The sequence below is a fragment of the Argiope bruennichi genome, chromosome 7, assembly GCF_947563725.1.
Source record: "Argiope bruennichi chromosome 7, qqArgBrue1.1, whole genome shotgun sequence".
NCBI classification, from domain to species: Eukaryota; Metazoa; Arthropoda; class Arachnida; order Araneae; family Araneidae; genus Argiope; species Argiope bruennichi.
The window spans coordinates 67,737,229-67,762,629 of record NC_079157.1 but is presented as its reverse complement, the minus strand read 5'-3'; the positions used below and the strand labels follow the sequence as shown (position 1 = coordinate 67,762,629).

Here is a 25,401-nt window from a genome sequence, read left to right as displayed (position 1 = left end):
ACTAGAATGGTGTGTTGGCGAAATTGCCTTTTGAGATTATAAAACTTGAAAGTTTTTCCTATCCTTTTTTACTCTTCTGTGAATACATAGTATGCTAATAGCACATTACCATTTAGTTTAGGATATATATATATATATATATATATATATATATATTAACATTCATTAAACTGACTTTTTAAATTCTATGATAATTGTTATTTTACTTTGCATCTTTAAATACTTACATTTTGTAACTATTATATTAAACGATTATTTTACAGCAATCGTTTAATTATAGTTATATTAAAAATTGTTAATGCATATTCTCAATTGTTTAGTTTTGAAATTTCTTTACTTTTTCCTTTTTCCATGTTCCGAAAAGTATATCATTATAATTCGGTACTCTATTTAATTATATATTTGTTTTTCCCATTATTAATACACACTTATTTAAATTTCACTTTTGTGCTGCCTTGTAATTTTAATTTCGAGTCAGTGCTTACGGTTAATTGCTATTAAATAGTTAAACTTTGATTTAGTCACACTTAGTTAATATTCAATAAGTTGTTTTTCTGAAGCAATCGGCGGGTGCTTTTGAAACACCTGGCGCAAGAAAGTCTTCGTGCAGTCAACTCAGTATTCTACAGTTTCTTCCCATGCGTGAGAGAACTTTCTAGAATCTTCGCAGCTACCGAAATTTGCTTGAAGTGGCACGTTGTCCTTTGGAAATAACCAAAAATGGAAGTTCCTATTTTGAGCTAGCAAATGTAAAAGCAAATAACATGTTACCATTTGCCATATCTTAACCTTGTTTAGGTCATCTTGTTTTGATCAAAAAATGCTAATGTAGCTCATATGAATCTTTGTGGAAAAACTTTGTGAGCACGAAATTTGAAATGTAACAGGTTAGCAAGCAAACATTTTCTTAAAATAAGTGTGACTTGTTGATTTTTCACTTAGGGACGAAAACAACTTGCTTACACAGACGAAAGACGAAATGACGAAGATGTGTCAGGTGAAATCATTTTTTATTTGCCTTTTGAGCCTTCTCAAAGATTTTACACGTGATAAGTGAAGACCGTTTTCTTTTAGAAAATATCACTGAAAACGTTTTAAAACTAAGCACTTTCTTTAATTCGTCCATTTTAATAGTAGATAGACATATAGCTTATTCTACTGTATAATGCATTAATTATGGCAACGCTGCCTTTGGGTTTTGCATCTTCTTATTAAGACTGTATTTTATAAGAAAAACACGTTTCATTTCTAAAATTTCATGAGAATTGTGACGGTTAATTAAAATCTCGGATAACAGTGAAAATTTACGAAGCAACAATGATTTCTGGTAGAATATTCAATATTTGTAAAAAATAAGAGTTGAAAAGGAAAATCTCATAAAAATTAACTTTAAATAAATTTTTCCCGTTTCGGCTAATTTTTTTCTTTTGGTTATATTTATAAGTGAAAAATCAATAATTTCCTATTCTAAATTTTGTTTCCAAATTATTTATGGGGAAAACTCCTCAAGGCAATTTACTTTCTTGTATTATTATAGAATTTCTCATTTTATTTTATTAACGAATATAATATGATTTTAATTAAAATCAAATTTACTGTAAAACATTTATCAGTTTTTGCTAATTTAATGGAAATTATTAATGGTACATATATAGTTCATTTTTATGTTCTATCGATATATACGATGCTTTATTAAATTAAGATTTTAAATGCTCTTTCAGCATTTAATTGCTTCATCAATTCTGAAGTCAAGTAAATGATGGAAATTATGAATGGTACATATATAGTTCATTTTTATGTTCTATCGATATATACGATGCTTTATTAAATTAAGATTTTAAATGCTCTTTCAGCATTTAATTGCTTCATCAATTCTGAAGTCAAGTAAATGATGGAAATTATGAATGGTACATATATAGTTCATTTTTATGTTCTGTCGATATATACGATGCTTTATTAAATTAAGATTTTAAATGCTCTTTCAGCATTTAATTGCTTCATCAATTCTGAAGTCAAGTAAATGATGGAAATTATGAATGGTACATATATAGTTCATTTTTATGTTCTATCGATATATACGATGCTTTATTAAATTAAGATTTTAAATGCTCTTTCAGCATTTAATTGCCTGCATCAATTCGGAATTTAAGCAAATGATGGAAATTTTTAATGGTGCATATATAATTCATTTTATGTTCTGTCAGTGCAAACGATGTATTATTAAATTAAGATTTCAAATGCTCTGTTAACATTCGATGCTTGGATTAAGTCGGAATTTAAGCAGATGACGTAAATTCCTATTGCTTTCATCTGTTATGTTAATTTGGTCATAATAATGATGATCTCTTAAAGGAATTCCATCTCTTCCTGAGAAAGGTACTTTCTTATAATAAATCTGAACCCCACCACCCATTTTGGCCAATAGGTAAAAAGTTGTGCAAAGGTTAAGATTCTACAAGTTCTTTTGGCTTTAGATTATAAGAAAGAATCAGAATTGATTGAATATGTTTAACTTAAATTTTAACTAAATTACTTATATTTTATATCTAACACTTAATAATCGTTTTCTGAGAAAATTCTGAACTTTGTTTCCAATTTTAAATATGTGTTTGTGTGATTTTATCTATTAATCTGTGACATTTTCTGTAATTTTTTCACAGTATTTTTCAAAATTTCGAAAAAATATTTGATTGAGAGGGAATGTAAAAAATAATTAATAACCAGCCAGTTTGTAAAAATGAAGGGCATTTACTTTGATGTGTAAGAAAAAAGATTCGATAAAATATTCTCATATTACAACGAATACATCGTAAGCAAATCCACTTCTAATATGGACTCATAATTATCATTATCATAATGTAAACCTTTTTTTTTTTTTTTTTTGTATTCTAAATTGATTTTTCTGAAATAAAATTTTGTATTTTCATTAAAAATTATTTATTTTCAAAAATGAATTTGTGAAAATCCTGCATCATGTTTTTAAAAATTGATCTGTGGTTAAATTTATTGTTTTGTGAAGAATTTTTTTTTTCTCTTTTAAGATTTTGTATTCCCAGTCGGTAAAACAACGTTTTTTTAAAACCGTAAATCATACTTAATGCAAATTAGGATTTTTAAAGCATTTCCCTCCTTGATTTATTTAAGAAATAAAAGTCAAAAAACATTTTAAAATCAATTTTTAAGATATTAGTCATTTAAATTTCAAAATGAGAATATTGAATGTACCTAATATTTTTAAAATCTTGTAGTTTCTCAAAATATTTATAAATGGTGTCAAACGATTTTTAAAAATTTACAAAAGGTACTTCCCCCCTTAAGGCTTTAATTATCTTTAAAGAATGATGCAAAATTTAATTCAACATTTCGAATAGCGACTCGGAGAAAAATAAATGGAATGATTTAAAATATCTTACATATTTTCATTGAACAGGAATGGTACCGCTACCGATAATTTTTCTTATGTATGCAAACACATTTTTGTATTAATAAAAAATTATTTAATTGAGATGGCGCACTGACTATTCTCTTCCTTATTTTTCATAATACTTGTGAAAAAATTCGAATGAAATCTATTAAGAAGTTTAATTTTTTTTTCAAATAAATTGTTTGTGTATTTCGCTTAATATATTATACGGCTCGGCATTTATGCTATAAAAATTCCCTAAAAGAATTACGGAGAATAATGTCAAAACAATTTTTATGTTGGAAAAACACTTTTTTCAAACATGAAAAGTTATTTTCAAAGCATTTACCACCTCATGTTCAAAATTATAACATCGGATCTGCTTTTTGACTGTTCATAATAGTTTCTTAATTTAAGTAAACACTCTTCTAACCATCGAGGTAGAATATGGTATTTCTCATCAAGACATACTATATCACCTGATATTTTGAGCATCTTATTCCTGTTTCATAATTCATAAAAGTTTTTAAAACTGAGTAAGCATTCTTACGACTTTCAATGCAAGGAGGAATTCAATAAGGTATAATGATTTTTCCAAATTTTAATTAATTAAATACTTTTCGTTTCAATTCTTGTTGGATTTTCAAGTGAATTTTTACCACGTGTGAAAATTCGATGTAGTCAAATCTTCGACGTGTCAATCCTTCCGTTGTCATGCGTAATTGGAATTTTGTTTAGAAAAAGTCTTCGATTCTGATTGACATTGTTAATAAACTTTCTCCATTCAGAAAAGAAAATTCGATTGGTATGAACTTCTTTAGACGATACCTACCATTTCAAAATTCTAATTAATTGAATACTTTTCGTTACAGCTCTTGCTAGATTTTCAAGTGAATTTTTATTCTATGAGGAAATACGATGTAGTCAAAGCTTCGATATGGTCAGTCGTTGTTGCATAGTTGGAATTTTGTTTATCGCTTCTTTGATTCTGATTAAAAGAGTAAATAAACTTTCTTCATTCAGAAAAGATTAGTAGAATTGATTGGCAAGAAATTCTTTTAACAATACCGATCATCCACACCAACCTCTGAAATTGACTTAGCTGCTATTATAGTAAAAGACTGATCTCTGAAGGACTTTCTGGGGACGATGCCCATAGTTTTGTTTGGCTTCAGAAGACAATGCAAATCTAAAATCCAGTCTAACCACAGCGACAATTCTTTAAACACTGCGGTAGATTAAAATACCTTACCATCTACAAAATCAGTGAAAAGTCCTAGGTCTGAAGATAAAACTCCCAACTTTATATTTCGACCTTATTTATTTTATTTATGATTTGTTTTGACTTTATTTATTTATGGGTTGTTGTTTATCACTTGTGTTAAGTGATGTTATAAAACATTTTGTTCTTTATGGAAAAACAAAGACCATGGAAATATATTGGAAAAATTCTCATAAAAATGCAATTTTCTAATAAAAAAAAAACGGAATTTTTTAAAAAAAATATGTATGTAATGTTTCCATTTAATATAAATATCAATGAGATAATCAATATAAATGTCAGTGTTAAGAAAGGTTCGTTTTTTATTTACTTCACAAAATAGAAAGTAAAGTAAAATTTGTTAACTATATCACTTCTCAATGATGGATTCATTCTAAAATTTATACATATTTATTTTTTAAAATCCAAATTCATTACGACATTTCTTTTTCTCACTTAGAACTTAATCATATATACTAATAATGAGATTAGAAGTGGTTGTCGTCGATTTGATCTTCGGAGTTCAACACGCGATCCTGCGTTGTTCGCATTGGCGTGGCTAACTTGTTTACCTGTATAGCGGCTGAAGCGCTCCCTCGTTTCTCAGTGGGAAAGCTACTGAATTCCGCGCCTGCTTCCATTGAAATAAATGGTATTTCTCACATTTTTTATTTTTTCCATTCATTCTCGGCTTAATTTGACAATCTCTACAAACACAGAATATAATTATGATGGTAGGTAATTTTTTACCAGTATTTTGATACTTTGAAATGAATTTTCTTTATCTTTTACGATAATTATGTTCCATACATGTTTATATTATTTCTTTACTAATAATTAAAGTGATTGCATATGTACCTGGGGAGAATGGAAAAATGAAATAAAGTGAAATCGCATCGTCCTTTCGCAATAACTTACGAAAATATTGATGCTCAAAATTACTTTTTTACCCTTAAAGATTAGACTATAATCTTTTTATGGTGTATGTTTTGTTGCCATGCAATTTTTTTCTTTAGTATTAATAAATTTTTATGCTGAATTTGAAACAGTGCTCTTATTTAGAATTTGTTTCTTTCACGCTTCGTTTATTTTGGTGTGTAACATTCCCTCACTGTAAATTCTACTTGAATCATTGTAATAAAATATGCTGTCTATTGTGTTCTTTTTTTATACACCTACCATTTATTCTGTGTTTACCGTCTATTCATAGAGGAAGTTTTCATATTTGTATATGAAGTATATTATAATAAGAGATCATAGTAGGATTTTTTTATGTAACTGGTTGAAAGTTATTAATATTTCACTTTAATAGATTATTACTTCATATACAACTTTGAAATTTAGTCAGATTATTATCAAAAATGCAACTTTTATAGTGAATGAACTTTTTTATGTGATAACTTAGATACGTCTGCTAAAGACAGACATACAACAAGCTAATATGCTTATGATTTGTAACGTATTTTATTGTTCAGTCAAGGATTGTTAAGTTTTTTTTTCCAGTTATTAAAATGTTTTAATATTTACTGATATATTTCTACAATTAAGCACATAAAATGTTTTTACACTCTGGGATTTCGATAGACTGCAGAAATTCTATGAGATTTTTTCCAATATAAATAATTGTTTTTATATAATAACACATATTTTATGTTTACTCATACATTTTTTTAACTTAACTTTTTTTAACTTTTATATTCATAATTGTACGTTCTTAATATGTTTTTCATGTTACTGCAGATTAACACAAATATTTTTACCTGCGTAAAATCATATGTAACGGCTGAACATAGTAATTATAAGCAAAATAACTTTATTTCATACCTTTTTAACCATTTTGAAAGTAATATATTTTGAAAATAAACCAAATAACTTGAGTGCTCTATGCTTTTAACAGAATTTACATAAAACATTTGCTATAAAGGTAAATAAGTCTTTTCCACTTTAGTTTTCACATTTTGAAGAAATAAAAGAATGTTTTAACTAAATGAAGATTCAACTATAAATCTTGAGACTAATTTTTCGTCAAAAGTTCAATTAATAAATAAATATTTCATCTGTTGCAAAATCATATTTCTTACAATATCATAACTATAAATATATACTGAGATTAGGTTTGATTTGATTTAGTGGAGTTTTGTGGCGCAAACAACCATTCTTGATTATGCTGCGCCAAACGTATGGTATTAATTAAAACCTTGTTTATAAACTCTTATATAATCCTAAACTAATCGTCATAATAATATATAATCATAAACTACTTATCATTTGTCATGATTTGTTAATGTTTATATAAATGGTAAAAAAAACAGTATGAAAATCTTAAAATTGAACCATTTTTAATTAGATAAAATGGTAAAAAACTGAGATTAGGACTGTTCGATGGCAAAATTTTACCATCACAGTATATAGATAAAGAAATTGATATTAATATATCGCGATTTTATTATTTATTTTTGAAATAATAAATTATAAAAAACATCTCTTAACGCACTGACTGATCAGAACTTCGCTAGAAAAAAGAATTTCAGTTGCTTTGTTAATTTTCATTTGTATGATAAAAATATTTCTGTTTTTTCTTTTAATAAAAGAATTAAAATGTAAAGATAATATAACAAATTCTATAGAAAGTGTTGTAATGACATTACGTTTAAACTTTGCCTACATTTTTCAATATATCATAATATTTTATTTATTCAATCATAGAGTAATTTTTAAAACATTGCCTTCTTTAATGCTTATTTGGAAAATTTCAATTTCCTTTATACGCGCACACGTAACATTTACGACTTTCGTATGTTAAACTAAGTTGTTTTGATGAATTGCGGATTCGAAATCTAGCGCCATGAAAAATTAATTCAGTATATAATTAACATAATTATTATTCAAAAAGTGTTAGTGACAGATTTAGTTTAAATATGCAGTTATAATTTTAACTCATATTGTAGATAAAATAATTGCAAATCAAAAAACTTCAACATAAAATTTCAACAATTAAAAATAGTAATTCCAAAATGTGTTGAATATTAACTATTATGGAGTGTATGCTCATTTATACACAATATTGCAATGCAGTAAAAGTTTTAGAATACGCTGTCAATTCTGAGGCTATTAAAATACATGAAGATGTAAAAGAAAAAAATTCTCATTTATATTCTCATTAATATGAACTCATGAAAAAATAATCTGATAACAAAAATCCAAATAAAACACTTAAGTTTCTGAATATTATTATCATTTCCGATTATTCTATCAATTTTAGGTATATTGTAGAAAATGCATTATAAAATTGGAAATTGAAACATTAAAAAGTATTATATAAATGAGAATGATGGATTAAAAATTCTCTTTTTCGTATAAATAAAATATTTCGATAAAAAAATATTTTACCTTTGAGTGAATATTTGGAAAGAATGAGTAAATATTTAAAAAGAAAAAACATTTTTAAATTATAAAAGATTGTAAAAGAAATGCAGTCTATTATTCAATCGTATAATAATGAAATAAGTCCATGGAAAAGATTTACCGCTCCGTCATATATTTAAATGCAACACATTATTCAGTCATATAATATGAAATAAGAGCATGAAAAAAATTTACCATTCCGCCATATATTCCCTTTAACATACCATTTTATCAGCATAGAACTTAGTATTATTGCCATTCTGCCGGAACGCAAAGAGAAATATTGCAAATTATTCTGCATACTTTTGAAAGTTCGATAAACACTTAACGCTCGATTAAATTCCATAAACATCAAATTTTAAATGGCTATCAAATGATGTGTAAACTTTTTTATTACTAAAAATAAACTTTACATTGCAACATAAATTATTAAACAATACATTTTGAAATAGAAATCAGAAAATATTTTTAGAGGTATAAATCTGAAAAATTATATATTTTTGAGAATGAAGCGTAAGAAATAAAAGGTAAAAACGATAAACATCAGAAATATTCCAACATATATTCCATTCATATACGGTTTAAAACGAATCCGAATAATAATCAATCCAACAATACCAATCCGAATAATAATCAATCCAACAATACCAATCCGAATTATAATCAATCTACCAATCCAACAATATATATGTCTCTTCCCTAAAGTACTTCCGAAGCTATGCCTTCGCATCCAATCGCAAGATATTACCAGACTTATTGAAGATATTATAAATGTCCGATCAGAATAAAAAGCATGATCAGTATTGAAAGCTCGATAAATATCGAAATTTCGATAAGCATCAAAAGTTCGACAAGAATGGAAAGTTCGATCAGCATCGAACGTCGATCCAGATTGATGAGCATTGAATTTAAGACAGTGATAAAAAGATGGACAAACAAATCTACGTTAAGATTTATGTTTATCATAAAAAAAATATAATTTACTGAACTATATAGTATGAAAAAGAAACGAAGCAAAAGGTATGAAGTTTGAAAAGTTATATACTTTTTTAAAATTTAAATACAAATGCTGTGCAGAAGAAAATGAATCAAGAATGAAAAAAGAAATTAAGGTATAATTCAGAGCTGATTTCTTTCAAAAATTTCTATCTGCATCAAAAGTTTGATCAGAAATGAAGTTTATTCATTAAATGGCGAGTATTCTTTTATTTTTTAATAATATTTTTCTGTTTTTGTTGTCATCAGACTTTTATCATAGCTAATAAATTAACAGACTATTTACCGAATTTTTTAAAATTATCTCAAAGCAATTAAAATCTTATACTTTTAAGATATGAGCATTAAAATTCGATTGATATAATATATATTTTAAAAATGAAAAAGGAATTAAATTTGGTATAAAATATAAAAAATTATTTTTATTATATTAAATTTATATTTTTTATATAAATATTTTATATAAAAAGTAGGGCCGGGATAGCCTGGTTGGTAGGCCGTTGAATTCGCGTCCCTTAGGTTGCGAATTCGAACCGCGTGTGTGTGTGGTGGCCGGCGCACGTATAAATCTGTCGTGGTCGAAAGTCTTCCATATCGAGAGTAATACCAATAGGGATATTGGATTAGGGGTGATTGTCCTCTGATTCAAGTCTAAATTACGATCTGTGAATGAAATGCATGAATGAAGTCCGTCCCGTAAAAAGTGTTGTAACGTGTGTGTAGCTAAGTCGTACCCTTGGCCCTAGATGGCGCCATGGAAAAAAAACGAGACACACCCTTGGTTTAAAATCACTGACTTCTAAAGTCAGTGGGCTTGTCTATGACAAGTGCCATTAGAAACAACAACATATAAAAAATACCGTTTAAAAAGAGTAATAAAGATCTTTTTTAATTACCATTAAAAAAACAGTAATTAAACTTGATGCCATATTTTAAATACATTTATATTAATTATTTATTACAATTAAATTAATATTTATTAATTGAATTAGTTATTTAATGATAAATACAATTATAAGCATAAAATTTTAAATCAAATTTTTCTGTGAACAATAAATATTAAAACCAAAAAATTTTTTTGACTCTAATAATCTTACAAATTTAAAACCAAGAATGAAACCTATGTAAAAATCATTATAAATTGCTATATATTGGACAGAATTTTGCAATTAGGAACCATCCAGCAACTTTTTTAATTTTTTTTTTTTAATTAGTGAGAAATATTTGACAGTGTAGTTTGCCGTGCAAAATTATTTCGTTGCTTGACAAACTTTACACGATTAAACAAATTAAAAATCTATAATTTTGTCCATATTTCAAGATTTTATTTCATATTTTTATATCAAAATACTTTATCTAGATTTGTTGCTTTTAAGGATAAATAAATCGAAATGGATTTTAGAAGGTCAATGCAGCATAAAACATGCAATTGCAAATGCGCCAATGATATAAGTTTAAATAAATATTTCTTAAGCACCTAAAACGAAAATTATTTATATACATCCAATCAACCCGATTCATGGTAGAATATGATTCATCGTCATGCTATTAATAAAACGATTATTTTCTAAAACTGCTATGAAATATCGGTATATCCGAAATAACGGCTTTTTTTTCGATACAACGAATATTGGGACAGCCGTATTGTGAATATTCTATAATGAATAAATTATAAAGGATAAATTATAAAGGAAATTATTGCTAATAAATATGTAATTAAAATGTATAAAAGCATTTGGAATTATATTTCAAAATATAACGATAGAGAAATTGAATGTACATTTCATGTTACTATTTTAGATGAGATTCCAAGAACTTAGGCCATAAAGATTCCCAACAAGAACATTTCGTCCTCATAAAATCAATGGAATGATATTTTTTTATATCTTATATCGTATGGAGGCTTTCACACAGAAATAATTTTTACTGTTTGATATTTAAATTTTTGTGTAAATTATTAAAGTATTTATATTTCAAGAGAATCCTGAGAAAACTTAACAAAATCGAAAACAAAACTTTGAAACAATTTGATTAGAATTTTGAAGAAATGCATTTATGAAACTAATGTTGGTCTATTTGTACATTACAAGCCAAACCATTTGATTTAACATTTCGACACTTGATACAAGTGTATTTTGGAGGGTGAAATGAGAAAGAGCGATACAATTAACTAAAGAGCGTTTTTATTTCCACATGTTTTTTAATTAAGTAAAATTGAAGTGAAATTTTGTTGGTAGTAATGCTATTTCCAGAAAAAGTTCTTCGATAAATGTAATTTTTACAACAAATTAAAATTCAAAAACTCATCTTTTCAGTGATAATATTCAATTGTACAACGATTTTCCACTATTTTCAATAAACGTTTAAAAATATTTTTTTAACGTAATTTGAAATGGTAGTTGTTATTGTTAGAATTTTTGATAAATTTATTTCATTGATTCGTCAAAGCTTTAAATAATCTTCTCATTTTTTTAAAAAAATAAAGATCATTGTATCTCAAACAACTTTTTTTCCCACCATCACTATTACTTGATGATGCAATGAAAAGGTAGCAAGCGATTTAATAGCAACTGAATTATATATTTTTATTTTTCGTTTCTGTATGTTTCAAAGCAAAGGATAAATTTTATTTCGAAATAAGATTTATCCTATGATATTTATTAAGTAGACATGAATAAATTAAGATATTTTCATTAAATTATATATTTTAACTGCTCATTTTATAAGTAAATGACAATTCTCTTGAATTTAAGAGTTAGGTAACCTATAACTATACATTTATTTTATTCATTTATGCGGTATAACTAAATAAAAGTTCTAATTTTTAATAATTTTATAAATGCAATTATAGAAATAACCAGCAATCTCTACTATGGCTATTAATGGCTAAAATATAATTATTTTTATATGTAAACATAATTTTACAGGTGCATGGCCGAAAAGAAGGTATTTTCGAAATTTAACTTCAATTTATTTTATATGGGTAGTACATGCGCAAAAAAAGAGAGAAATTTGTCCCTTCAATGATTTTACTATGAGAATCTGATAGGGATTTCTTTGAATCTTGTTGACTTAGGTCAGGGAATCTTAGGTATCTTTTAAAAAGATATGCAGGTGTTAAGAATGTTATCCTTTCTTTCCTGATGTGGGAACCACTGAATAAGCAATTTTGTTATGCACGTGTTAGAAATAATGAAATAAAAGTGTAGGAATTGGAATAGGAAACAAGAGAATATTTATAACTAATTGTAAGCTAATTTAAGATTAAAAAAATAGGGAATTAATTAAGATTTAAATTACATTTAAAAATATTGGTACTTGTATATATGTATATAGAAAATTAAATCGGGTAATTGGAAACAATTAGAAATTTGAAATAATGACTGTTGTATGCATAATGAAATCTTAGTGAACAGGGAAACGTACTTTTTTTTAAGACACTTTAAACGAAGACAAACCACTCTTTCCCGCTTTTCTCAGTGTTAATATATAACGGTTTACGGGTGCATCCTGGCACAGCCCACCTCTTGGCGTCTTTTTGAATTCTCGCCAAACGAGTGGTGATAACGTCGCCAATGTGGCAACCTGTACGAATTTTTTTATTTATTTTTATTTATTTTTTATTATATTTATCTTATATTATATTTATTTATTTTATATTATATTTATCTTATATTATACTTATTTGTTTTTTTATTCTTATTTTTATTTATTTTTTATTTTATTAATAAATAATCAACCAAGACTATTTTTTTATTTTATTTATTTATTATATTTATTTTTTATTAAATTTATTATTATTTCTGGCCTTCAAGTATCGTTTCTTAATTGAAAAATAATAATAATAACAAATATTCAATTAGTAGTCAACATGGCAAGATTTCAAATAAGTCGCCAAGAGTTGGGCGGGCCAACTCTTGGCGACTTATTAGGATTTTACCCGGTTTACTTTAGTTGCAACCATCCTCAAAAAACTGAATACAAAACTTTCTTAAGTTTCATTATTCATTCCCTACTTGGGATATTTGAAAAGGTAAGCTAGTAGTGGGACCTGAAATAAATAATGGTTACGAGTAAAATTCAATTTTCACTTTTGTTCGTTCTCTTGAGAAACTGGAAAGTATTTTTAATTGCCACCTGAAAATTTTCATTGTGAAATAACTACGAACAGGCTTTTAATGTATTAACAACCTATGTCTTATACTAATTTTGAATAATTTTTAATGTAATAAAAATCTATATTCTTCATAAATTTTGAATAATAAATTATATGATAGGAAGTGATATTAGGCCTAGGAATACGGTTTTTCCCTATCCTGCTAATAATGTATTATTACTTTATGCTAGATTAACAACTCATATTTTTAAAGAATACACCATACGAAATATTTTTGATGTACGAAAATTTGTTGTTAATAATGATTTGATGTTGATTAATGTCATGTTTAGAAGAAAACAATAAAGCTGACTTTAAGGATGAAAACATCATGATGCTGAAAGAAGAATCTGAAAGTAATTTTAGATTTTTTTTTCTATAAAAACGAAGGATGTGGAGAATGTAATATCTCCATTCATTTTCAGCATTTTTAATCCGTCAGAATTTTTTTTAAAAATATATTTTACATATTTATTTCTGAAATTAAAAAAATACTGTTTTTTACATAACAAAAATAATGAATTATATAATTTAATTAATTTTGATTAATATTACGAAATTAATATAGATTATTTGATTCGTGAACCAAGTGTAATTTTAAATTTATACATTCATTACATGCTTATAAATATCTACTATTGACCTAAAACACTTGCTGTTTATTTTAATAAAATATTTGTTGCTATTTATAATAAAAGGGCATGCATATGACATTTTGTGTTGTAATTAGGGATTGCAATACCGGTATACCGAATACCGGTATTTTGAGCCATTTGTACAATTTTGTAATACCGGTATTCACAAGTTTAAATACCGGTTTTTCGGTATTTACTGGAAATTTTTAAAATTGTCTCCACTATATGTTCAGGGATCTCCAACATAGCAAAATAGTATACGTTTTTGTTTTTATATCTCCCTAACGGGCGAAATTAATTAACTAATTAATGGCTTAATTAATTGCTTAAATCTAAATTAGCGAAACATGGATTATCCCTGAAAGAAGAAATTTTATCCATAATGACTGATGGAGCAACAGTTATCAAAAAAGTTGGAGAGTTGATTGGTGCAAATCAGCAATTGTGCTATGCTCATGGAATTCAGTTAGGAATAATAGATGTATTTTACCAAAAAAATAAAGAACAGAAAAATCCAAATACTGTGGATATAGAAACTTCGGATTCCAACTTTGAAGAGAGAAAGAGTGAGAGTGATAGTGACAATGAAGATAATGACAGTTTAATTGTTGAAGAAGTTATTGCTAATGAGGATGAAATATTAACCCATTAAGAATTGCTTCCTATAATTTATAAAGTTCGAAAAGTTGTTAAGATATTTAAACGTTCCTCTATAAAAGATGACATATTATTAAAATACATACTAACTGAAAATAAAACAGAGTATATGTTAATATTAGATTTTAAAACACGTTGGAACCGTTTACTCCCAACAGCACACATCACTATCTGAAGATTATATATTACATTAAAAAATCGCATAGAAGAAAGGCATATCGAAATAGAAAATGGCTTATGGAATTTACATAATTATAATGATTTTAAAAATGAAAATGAAAAAGAAGAAAAGAAAATAGCCAATTCAAATCTGATCAAGTTTATAGTAAATTTTCTTAAAATTTTTTACCCAAAAACCTATCCACATTCAAAAGAATTCTGTTCAGTTATCGAAGATTATGATGACACTATTGTCGATAGTGAAAAGGAATTGTCTCTTGAACAAAAATTAGAATTAGCGATAAATAAGAAAATTTCAACAAACCAAAATACAATACAGAAATCAGCTATATCCAAAACCATCCGACGAAAAATCGATTTATTTGAAGATGAGGGATTTAGAGGTAAATACTTGGAAAAAGTATATCGCGCATTGCTAACAGTACCACCAACTAACGTAGATGCAAAAAGAGCGATTTCGACAGATGGCCATTTTTACACAAAATTACTTTTCAGGCTTAATGACAGTACAATGGATGCATTATGTTTTTTAAGATCACATTTCAAAAATTTGTAATAGTACCACAGACTAAATAGTGATATTTACACTTTTTTTGTGATTTAAATAAATAAGATGTTTCTTTATTTTTTTGTGATTATATACTGTTATAATTTATAAGTTACAAATTATTTTTTGTGATAATTACACTCTCTTATAAAACTGGCAAATAAAACTAAGAAACACCTGTGTTTTCTTTCTTTTTCTAAAATTTCTAATACCGGTATTAAAACCGGTATCCCGGTATTCAGATCTAAAAAATACCGAATACCGGTATTGTAATTTTGGTCCGGTATTGCAATCCCTAGTTGTAATATACCAAGATTTTTTTTATATATTTTTTGATTATTAGTAATTGCTTTGGCCTTCGATAGCTCAGTTTTTAGAAAACTCAATCACATATAAATGAAACACAAACTCGTGGACTGTATCTCTCTTTGTTTATTCTCAACACTCCTGACACACCCTCTCTCTCGGGGGTTTACACACACACTCTTCCGGTTATATGATTTCACCACTTGGTGGCGCTACAAAATTAGTAGGCGGAGCGTTCTGCTGACTTACTGGCGTCAACATTCCGCCCCCCTTGAAATATCATTTCAAAATCTCAAAATTACAGAAATAAAAATTTAACACATTACTTAATTAGACAATGCAAAATTTCAACAATTATCTTGCACAAGATACAAAAAAATTACACTTTAAAAAAAATGTGAATATTATATACAAAACATTTCTGAAAAGAAAATATATGCTATAATTCATTATGTACAATGAACAACTTAAATATACATTATATCATTTTAAATACTAAATATAATAATTACACTAGATATACATTGATTTTATTCACATGGTAACAAACAAATTTTTGAAATTGCTCTTTTCGTGACTCCTTGTGGAGTTTTTATAAGTACTACTCTGACTTTGCCGTCTGATCCATAAATTAAATCTTGTATTCTTCCCATTGTCCACTGACAAGGGGGAAGATTATCATCTTTTAAAAGAACCATAGAATCCTTTGAAATGTTTTGTTTCTCAAACTGCCATTTGTGTCTGGCTTGCAAATTATTTAAGTAATCTAATTTCCATTTTTTCCAAATTGTTTGGACCATTTTGCTCAATCTTTGCCATTGAGATAAAAGATTATCTTTTCTCTCTGAATAATCTGGATCAGGAATACTATTTATGGGACGGCCGATTAAAAAATGGCCTGGGGTCAAAATTTCAAAATTGTTTGGATCTGATGACAAAGGTGTCAGTGGGCGACTGTTTAGAATACCTTCAATTTGAATAACAATAGTCAAAAACTGTTCCATTGTTAAACGCGCATTACCAACAACTCTCTTTAAATGGTGTTTGAAAGATTTAACACCCGCCTCCCATAAGCCACCGAAGTTAGGTGACCTTGGTGGAATAAATTTCCATGTCACTTGTTCAGTTGTTAAGTAATTAGCTAATGGCTCTGGGGGTCTACCAATCATATTTTGCAAACGTTTCAAATCTGAATTGGCCCCTTTGAAATTAGTTGCATTATCAGAACAGATAGAGGAACTAACATCTCTTCTGCTAAAAAAGCGCTTTAAAGTGGCAATCATTGCCTCTGCAGTTAAGTCAGTGACTATTTCCAAGTGGATTGCCTTAGTAGCAAAGCAAATGAAAACAGCCACATAACATTTTTGATAATTGCCTTTCCTCTGACCCTTGTATTTAATATAGAAAGGTCCACAAAAGTCTATCCCAACATGAGTAAAAGAATAACTAGGTTTAACTCTATTGGTTGGGAGATTTCCCATAATTTGGGTTACAGTTCTAGGTTTAGTTTTAGCACAAATGACACAATCATGAATAATTTTTCTGGCTGTATTTCTGCCAGATAATGGCCAATATTCCCGTCTTACCAAATACAACAATGTTTGTGCACCAACATGCAAATATTTAAGATGAAAATATTGCATAACTAACAACGTGAATTTGTGATTCTTTGGAAGTAATATGGGAAACTTTTTATCATATGATAAATCAGAATTACTTAGTCTTCCTCCAACACGTAACACACCGTTTGGGTCTAGAAATGGGTTCAAGCAACTTACCTCACTCTTATTAACATTTTCACCTTTTTTGAGGGCTTTTATTTCACAATTAAAGGCAGCTACCTGAACAAGTTTGACTAAAGTTAACTTGGCCAACTGCAGTTCCTTGGTGGTTAAAGGACCTGACATTTTGCTCGAGTTTCTCAAAATATTAATAAATCTGAAAATAAAGGCTAAAATTTTAATTATTTTATAAAACTTATTTGACACACTAAGTATATTATCTAAAAATGATGAGTCCACAGCTGAAATTAAACAGAAATTAGTCGGATTTTTGAGTTCTGCTAAATAAATTTTCTCAGAAGAAACGTCCCTGTTCTGCACAGAACTGTCCAATGAATCGTGGATGTCGTCGCAATCACCAGGAAAATTCACAACCAGTTCTTGGAGAAAGGTTGGACCAAACCACCATAAGTTACTTTGTTGCATTCTCGTTGGATCAAGTCCTCTTGAGATGACGTCAGCGGGATTTTGTTCGGAAGGAACGTGATGCCACTGATTCATTTCTGTGGATTCTTGAATAGTAGCCACTCTGTTCGCAACAAATGTTTTTAAGTCTTGTGACTCTTTTCTCATCCACGAAAGCACGATTGTAGAGTCCGAATAATACGATACTGACGTAATATCCATTTTTAATGCATTTTTTACCTTCTGCATCAATTTGGTGAGCAGAACGGCACTGCATAATTCTAAACGAGGTATAGTTACCTGCTTGATTGGTGACACACGAGATTTACTCACGATTAGCTTCACTTTCACTTCACCCGCTGAATCGACTGTTCTGGCGTAGATTGCAGCGCCATATGCCTTTTCAGACGCGTCACAGAATCCATGAAGCTCATTCACTTCCGCGTTTGGAATGACAATACATCGTTCTATGTTAATGTCATTTAAGTTTCTTAAAGATGTTGCAAACTCTTGCCATTCACTAGCTTCTTTCTCGGGAAGCATTTCACCCCAATCGATCTTGAGCAACCACAATTGTTGCATGAATATTTTTGCCTTCGTGATCACTGGCCCAAGTAACCCAAGTGGATCAAAAAGTCGGGCGATAATGGACAAGACCGACCTTTTGGTAGGATGGGCATTGTGCTGTAAATCTACTTTAAAGGTAAAGCAGTCAGTTTTAGCCTTCCAGGCAATCCCTAAAGTCTTAGTTTCATCTGTAGATGAGAGCTCATACTCTTTCTCAGTAGCAGGAATAAGCTCGGACGTATTTCCACACCACTTGTGTAATGACATCTGGGCAGTTTTTAGAATGCCAACAAGTTCATGTTGCAAAGTTTTTGTCTCTTCCAATGTACTCGCTCCACTTAAGACATCGTCCATATAAAAATCATGGCACAAGACTGATGCAGCACTTGGAAAGTTTTTTCCCTCGTCAATGGAAATTTGCTTAAGTGTTCTCATGGCTAGATATGGAGCACTAACCGTTCCGTAGGTAACCGTATTTAGCTGATACGTTTTAACGGGCTCATTAGCTCCCTCTTTCCATAAAATTCTTTGTAGATTTCTTTGACTCTCATCTATATTGATCATACGATACATCTGACGAATATCTGCAGTAAATGCAAATATATGCTTTCTGAATCTAATTAGCAATGTAAATAGATCGTCTTGAATCATTCCGCCATTATACTGAATTGAGTTGAGCGATTTTCCACTACTAGTCAAGGTGGACGCATTAAACACAGTACGTAGTTTAGTCGTCGTTTTTTGAGGCCTATAGATGCCATGATGAGGCATATAATATGTCACTTCAGATTCAACACTTTCATCTTGTATCTCGCTCATGTGGCCTAACTCCTCATACTCCTTCAGAAAATCAGAATACAGTTTCAGATATTTTTGGTCTCTAGACAGGCGAGTCCACAGCGATTCGAGTCGTTTTAGAGCAATATCCCTTGAATTCCCTAGACATGACCAATGCTCTTTAAATGGCATCGCCACAGTATATTTTCCTGTCTCATCTCTTCTATGTGTTCGCGCATAATGCTCCTCACAAATAGCATTCTCTTTACTTTTAGGTAATTCATTACCCATTTCCTCAATCTCCCAAAATTTTCTCAGGTTTGAATTTAATTCTTCTGCTCCACATATTAAACCGCTATAGTTAGAATTTCATTTAACTGAACTCGAAACGCTATCTCCTACAATATACCCAAATACAGAGTCCTGTAACGTCAAATTCTCATTTTTAGCCTTTAATTTTCCCGGCTTTATTATTTCATAAAAGTATTCAGCGCCAATTAAAATATCTATTTTGCCCGGAATATTAAAATTAGGGTCCGCAAGGTCAATTGATTCTGGCATATTTACACGCATATCTATCATCTTATTCGGTATTAAATCCGTTATTTTTGATACCACTAACATTGAAATATTTCTTTCGAAACTTTTATTTTTACTAGCCACAATTGCTGTTACTCTGCGATTAACTACAAGCGAGGCATTATTAATACAAGAAATAGATTGGTTTATTTTTTCACTTTGGAGTCCTAGCCTCTGCATGCAATTCTGACTCATGAGGCAGCACTGTGAGCCGTTATCCAAAAGACACCTTACTTCCTGCCATTGCGAACATCTGTCTTTTATCAAACATCTCACAGTCGACAAAACAACATTCTTGTTTACGGTTAGATTTGTTGCTACAAAGGTCGGACCCCACTCACTGGGGAAAACCGGACACTGTTCCGAATTTCTCCCCTCCGATTGCGACTTATTTATGACTTCGGCGGTTTTTACATTCGTAGACGAAACCTTTTTTGCTTCTTTCGAAAAGTGTATTAACTTGTTGTGAGCTTTGCCACAGAAACAATTTCTAAACGAACACTTTTTAACGCTGCAATTAGGCGATAAGCATTTGAAGCAGACGTTTTTATTTTTTACTACCTCTACGCGTTCAAGAACCGAAAGTCTTTTAAATTGAGGACAAGCATACAAAGGATGATTCTCGCTTTTTAGACATAAATCGCAATTTTTATTTTTCATCTCATTGAAAAATACTTTTGATGCTGGTTTAAATTTATTGCTGTAATTTTGCCCTCTTCTCATCTCATTAATGGTTTTGCCTTTGGAAGCAAAATAAAGATCACATTCTTTTCCTAACTCGAGAGGTGTAAACCACTTTTGATTTTGCCTAATATTAATATGAGTTGCTGTTTCTTTATCCAGCGTTTGGAATAATTTATCCGAAACTATCAATTGTTTTAGGGTCTCAAAATCTTTAACACCCCTTAATTTTAAATAATATTCAAAACTCGTCATTAAGCGTGACGCGAATTGCACATGAGTTTCATTATCTCTAGAAGCGTATCTAAAATTCTCTAAAACTGCTTGCGCTGTTGGCTCGAATTCTCTTAGTACAATTGATTTAATTTCTTCATAGTTATTTAAGTCTTTCTCAGCAATATAAGTTAGGATATTCGAAGCTCTTTCTCCTAATAAATTTAATAAAATCTCAGCTTTAAATTTTTCAGGAACCTTTTTAGTATTAAGTGCTCTCTCTAACGAAGTAAAAAAGAAACCCCAATCCTGAGCTTTGCTCGGTGGTTTAATACACAATATTCTCACAGACTTTAATAAGCTATCCAGAGACTCTTCTGGTTCGGTTTTACTCTCTACATTAACGGAAGTCTGAGTACTATTTTCAGTAGCCCTTAATTGCGCTAATTGTAATTCTATTTTAGCTCTCTCTAATCTAAGACGCTCTAGTTCTATTTCACTATCCTGATCGGATTTTTGGTTTCTGTTCCCTATTATTTGATCTACAGCTTCTTTAACAACTTCGTTGTCATTTTTGTACACATCACTCTCCTCAATTAAACGTATTATTTCACTCTTTTTCATGCCTTCCGCAACAACCAAACCTATCTCCTCGGCAACGAGTTTTAATTCATCTTTCTTTAATTTTGCTAAACCCGCCATTTTAAATATATATTTCAAAACAATTCACGAGAATAATATTATCACAATTTTATTCTAAACTCATTAAAACAAAATTAACTTCGTCTCGGAAAATTAATTGTAACTCTTCAAAAACAAAATTAACTTCATCTCGGGAAATTAATTATGACTCATTAAAAATAAAATTAACTTCAACTCGGGAAATTAATTATAACTCATCAAAAACAAAATTAACTTCATCTCGGGAAATTAATTATGACTCATTAAAAATAAAATTAACTTCAACTCGGGAAATTAATTAGTTAATAACTCAAAGGATAATACTGCCCATACCTCTTTGCTGGGACTGCTGTCACTCGAGACCAGTTATCCACAATAGAATTCTCATTCTTGGTATTTTCGCACCAATTTCGTCATCATCGACGATATCTCCACTAATAAATCACACATTTCAAATGATGAATCACTATACAATAGATGCATAGACGTCTCCGGCTAACTGGACCATGTTTTGGCCTTCGATAGCTCAGTTTTTAGAAAACTCAATCACATATAAATGAAACACAAACTCGTGGACTGTATCTCTCTTTGTTTATTCTCAACACTCCTGACACACCCTCTCTCTCGGGGGTTTACACACACACTCTTCCGGTTATATGATTTCACCACTTGGTGGCGCTACAAAATTAGTAGGCGGAGCGTTCTGCTGACTTACTGGCGTCAACAGTAATAAAACAGAAAAAGATAATTACTAAACGGTAAATTACAAAATGATATACGAATGAAAATTCGAAATCCATTCTCAAAAAATTCTATTGCCACGACACATTTTTTAAGGAATTTCACATGTAGAAAGATATCACTTCTATGTGAAAAATTAAATTTCAAATAAAGAGATATTTGTGGTGAAATAGAATTTAGAATTCTTTTTAATGGAAGACAAAAGATAATCGTTTCATTTTAATTGTATAAGATGGATATTCATGGAACTGATGAAAGAATAAAAACTCAAGGGCGTATATTAAAAAATAATTAAATTCTTTTTCAAATTGAGTTATTATAAAATTTGATTTTGAATTCATTTTAATTAACTATCGAATTCAAGAAAAAACTTTTACAAGAACATATAATATGAGTGGTGATAAAGAAAATATACTACAAGATTTCGGATCCTTTTTTAATTAAATCTAAAAATATTATACTGCAGTATACATTACAATCTCTGAAAATATGAAAAATAACAACCGGATACTTATAAGAAACTTTACTTTTTAAGAAATATGGAATATAGAATTTACAGAATATAATTCAATTTTTTAAGATACAAAAATAATACTATAAAATTAAATGAAGATAATGAGATTAGAATGCCATGCTTCCTCTAAATAAAAGTTAACATTCAGTATTCAACTTTAGAATATGAAAATATTTCGAATTTCAATTAGGTCTTTACTTTTTACTTATCCTCTGAAGTTCAATGAGAGTTTATTAATTCATTATTTATCAAATATTATGCAGCTTTTAAATGATATCTCTATCTCAACTAATAATAATGATGAATGTTTGTGTGTGTTTGCGTGCTGCAGATTAGACCTTTTGAGTTACAATTAGTATACTACAAAAGTGAGAATATGCACCTTTGAGCGATTTTATAAAATTTTGAGTAGCATTTTAATTAATCAAAAAAATAAGCTGAATTTTCGTATTTTCCGCAATAATTTCCGAAAATATTACGGCACAAATATTAATTTTACACCGTTTTTAAAACATTGTCTTTTTAATGAAGCCATTTTAATAAGGATAGAAATTTTTGTTAAATTTTGCTTCGTTTTAAAATTTTTTTTTTTTGTTTAATTACCAACAACAGATAAGATTGTTTCCTTGAAACTCAAGCCATTTTCATTGTCTGAATTATATATATATGTGTGTGTGCGCGCGTGCGTGCGTGCGTGTGTAATGATATCTATTAATCTAATTTAAATCCGAATTAATTTCCTAATTTTTATCTTAATTAATAGATACTTACTAAAAGATGAATTAAAATATTATTAATCAGCTTATGACATGTAAAAATTGCACTTTTTAATATTATTTAGTAATATAAAAGTAATACATTACCTTCGAAAAATGTTGAAGACTTTAAATGTCGAAAATGTTACAAATTTGGCTCACTAGTTTTTATAAAAGTGAAAGTGTTTATAATTATATTGAAGTCAGTTATTAAGTAATTTAAGCGTCTTTTTTGTCGCACTGAAGCTCTGATATTGGAAAATATACGCTTCAATTAACGAAAAGATCTTTCACAGCTTGTATTTGATATCGTTATCGTCAAATGTATCAGCTGAGCTGACTCATGTAAATTGAAAGAAAAGAAATAAATTTATGACTGCGTCTGAGTGGTAATTATATCCGATTGATGTTAGAGTATTGTATCTACATCATCTTAAATCATAATATTTATTTTTGTTGCTTATAATTTCCATGAGGGGTTCTTTTAGTTTTAATGAAAATTGTTTCCGTTTTCTGCGGTCAGAAGCATTAGTTCAAATTCCAAATGATCACTCATTCAATGAAAGAAAATATATCTTTGGGATTTATTTTCATCTAGTCTGGCGCCGCAGTATTTTCTCTTCTTATTTTGACGTTCCATGAAAGAAAAAGTGGAAAATTTACTTTTATTGTGAGTACTTTCTATTCATTATTTTACTTTGAAATATTTTAGGTCTCGGGTGTATCAATCATAAATATACTCTCTAATATTCAGGGTTCGATTTCCAGGAATGTAGTTTCCGATAGTTTGCTTTATTGATCAAATATTTGAAAAATCACTCATTTCTGAAACGCATATGATGAACTTATTGAATTATTTTGAAATTTATATAATCTGTAGTTATACTGTTATGTTTTCTATGTATTTCTATTTCTATTCTCCAAGTCTAGTTACGCTTTTCTGAGAATAAAAATAAATTAAATTTTTTTCTTTTCACATAAATTTAAAATTATCTTATCTAATAATTAATTATTAATATTACTTTTAAAATTAAATTAATTAAAATTATCTTATATTATGTTTACTATAATTCATTGTTTAACATATAAAATAATCATAAGCTCTGAACCATGACTATCTAATAAGTTGTTTTTTTCAATTAGGAAAGCCTGTTCCTTTAAAAACTTGCAATTTTCTCTCATTTTGCTGAAACCATGTTAATTTTTAAATATCTTAGGATTAAGATCTTATTAGAAAATTTTCGTTTAAACGCAATGGATTCATTTATTAAGTTGGAGTCCCCTGGGGCGTGTCAAGCCTGCACACCTTAGTTACACCACTGGGGGGATGCAGGCAGACTAGTTAAAAAATTTCATTAGACCTGTGATCTAATAAGTAGATTCGTAAAAAAGTGCAAATTATATGAAGTAAAAAAATATAGGATTATATTAACACTTTGCCATGAATAATTTGCCACGCCCCTGTCTGTTTCATTGAATTCACTTAGTTATTAAAAGCTTTATAAACGTCGAAAGTATGAAATATATTGATAATAAACGTAGTGTGTATTCATGATTCAGCCTAGCTGCTTTGTCAAAGTCTAGCTGATAACAGCAGGCCCTTGCTCAAATGAGAAATGGTGTCTGCTAATTGAAGTAACGTTAATCTTTAGTTGCTTTTACAATTAATAGATGGCGCAATTGCTTTTTATATTTCTGATTAATGCCAGCGAATAATTCAAATTTTGTTAATAATTTTTATTTGTTGAAGTTTCTAACAGATTATTAGTTTTATTTAGTGACAAAACAAAACAAAAATGAACGAAATTTACAAAATGTTCGTAATGTGCATAGAAGAAAATAGAAGATAAAAATAGAAAACATCCACTACGTGATTCTTAAGGGAAACTTAGTGTTGATTAATGCTTTTGTGTTTTAAGAACTTCTGCAATTGAAATGAAATATAATATATTATTAACTTCTATATCAGCTACAGTTATAGGCGAATTTGAAATGGATAAAATAACAGTAGCAGAATAGAATTTTATACGATATTGTAAATTATCAATGATAATGGATTTTTTTCCAAGGTCATTTCAGAACTAAATACTAATTAATTCCTTGAAGAATCTAAAAGTAAGCCAACTGAAGAGATCCTGGGAGTACTCTGAATTCTGAGACC

The 25,401-nt window shown here is 28.8% G+C and overlaps 1 protein-coding gene across 1 annotated transcript; it reads right to left on the bottom strand.

Annotated features, from left to right (window-relative positions):
* Positions 1-13,066: 13,066 nt before the first annotated feature.
* LOC129975414 (uncharacterized) lies at positions 13,067-19,367 on the bottom strand. Its single transcript, XM_056088477.1, has 4 exons — positions 17,537-19,367; positions 17,325-17,446; positions 16,514-16,871; positions 13,067-13,116 (listed from the first exon to the last, which is right to left on the bottom strand). The coding sequence occupies exons 1-4, from the start codon at positions 19,365-19,367 to the stop codon at positions 13,067-13,069; spliced, it is 2,361 nt and encodes a 786-aa protein (XP_055944452.1).
* Positions 19,368-25,401: the final 6,034 nt, after the last annotated feature.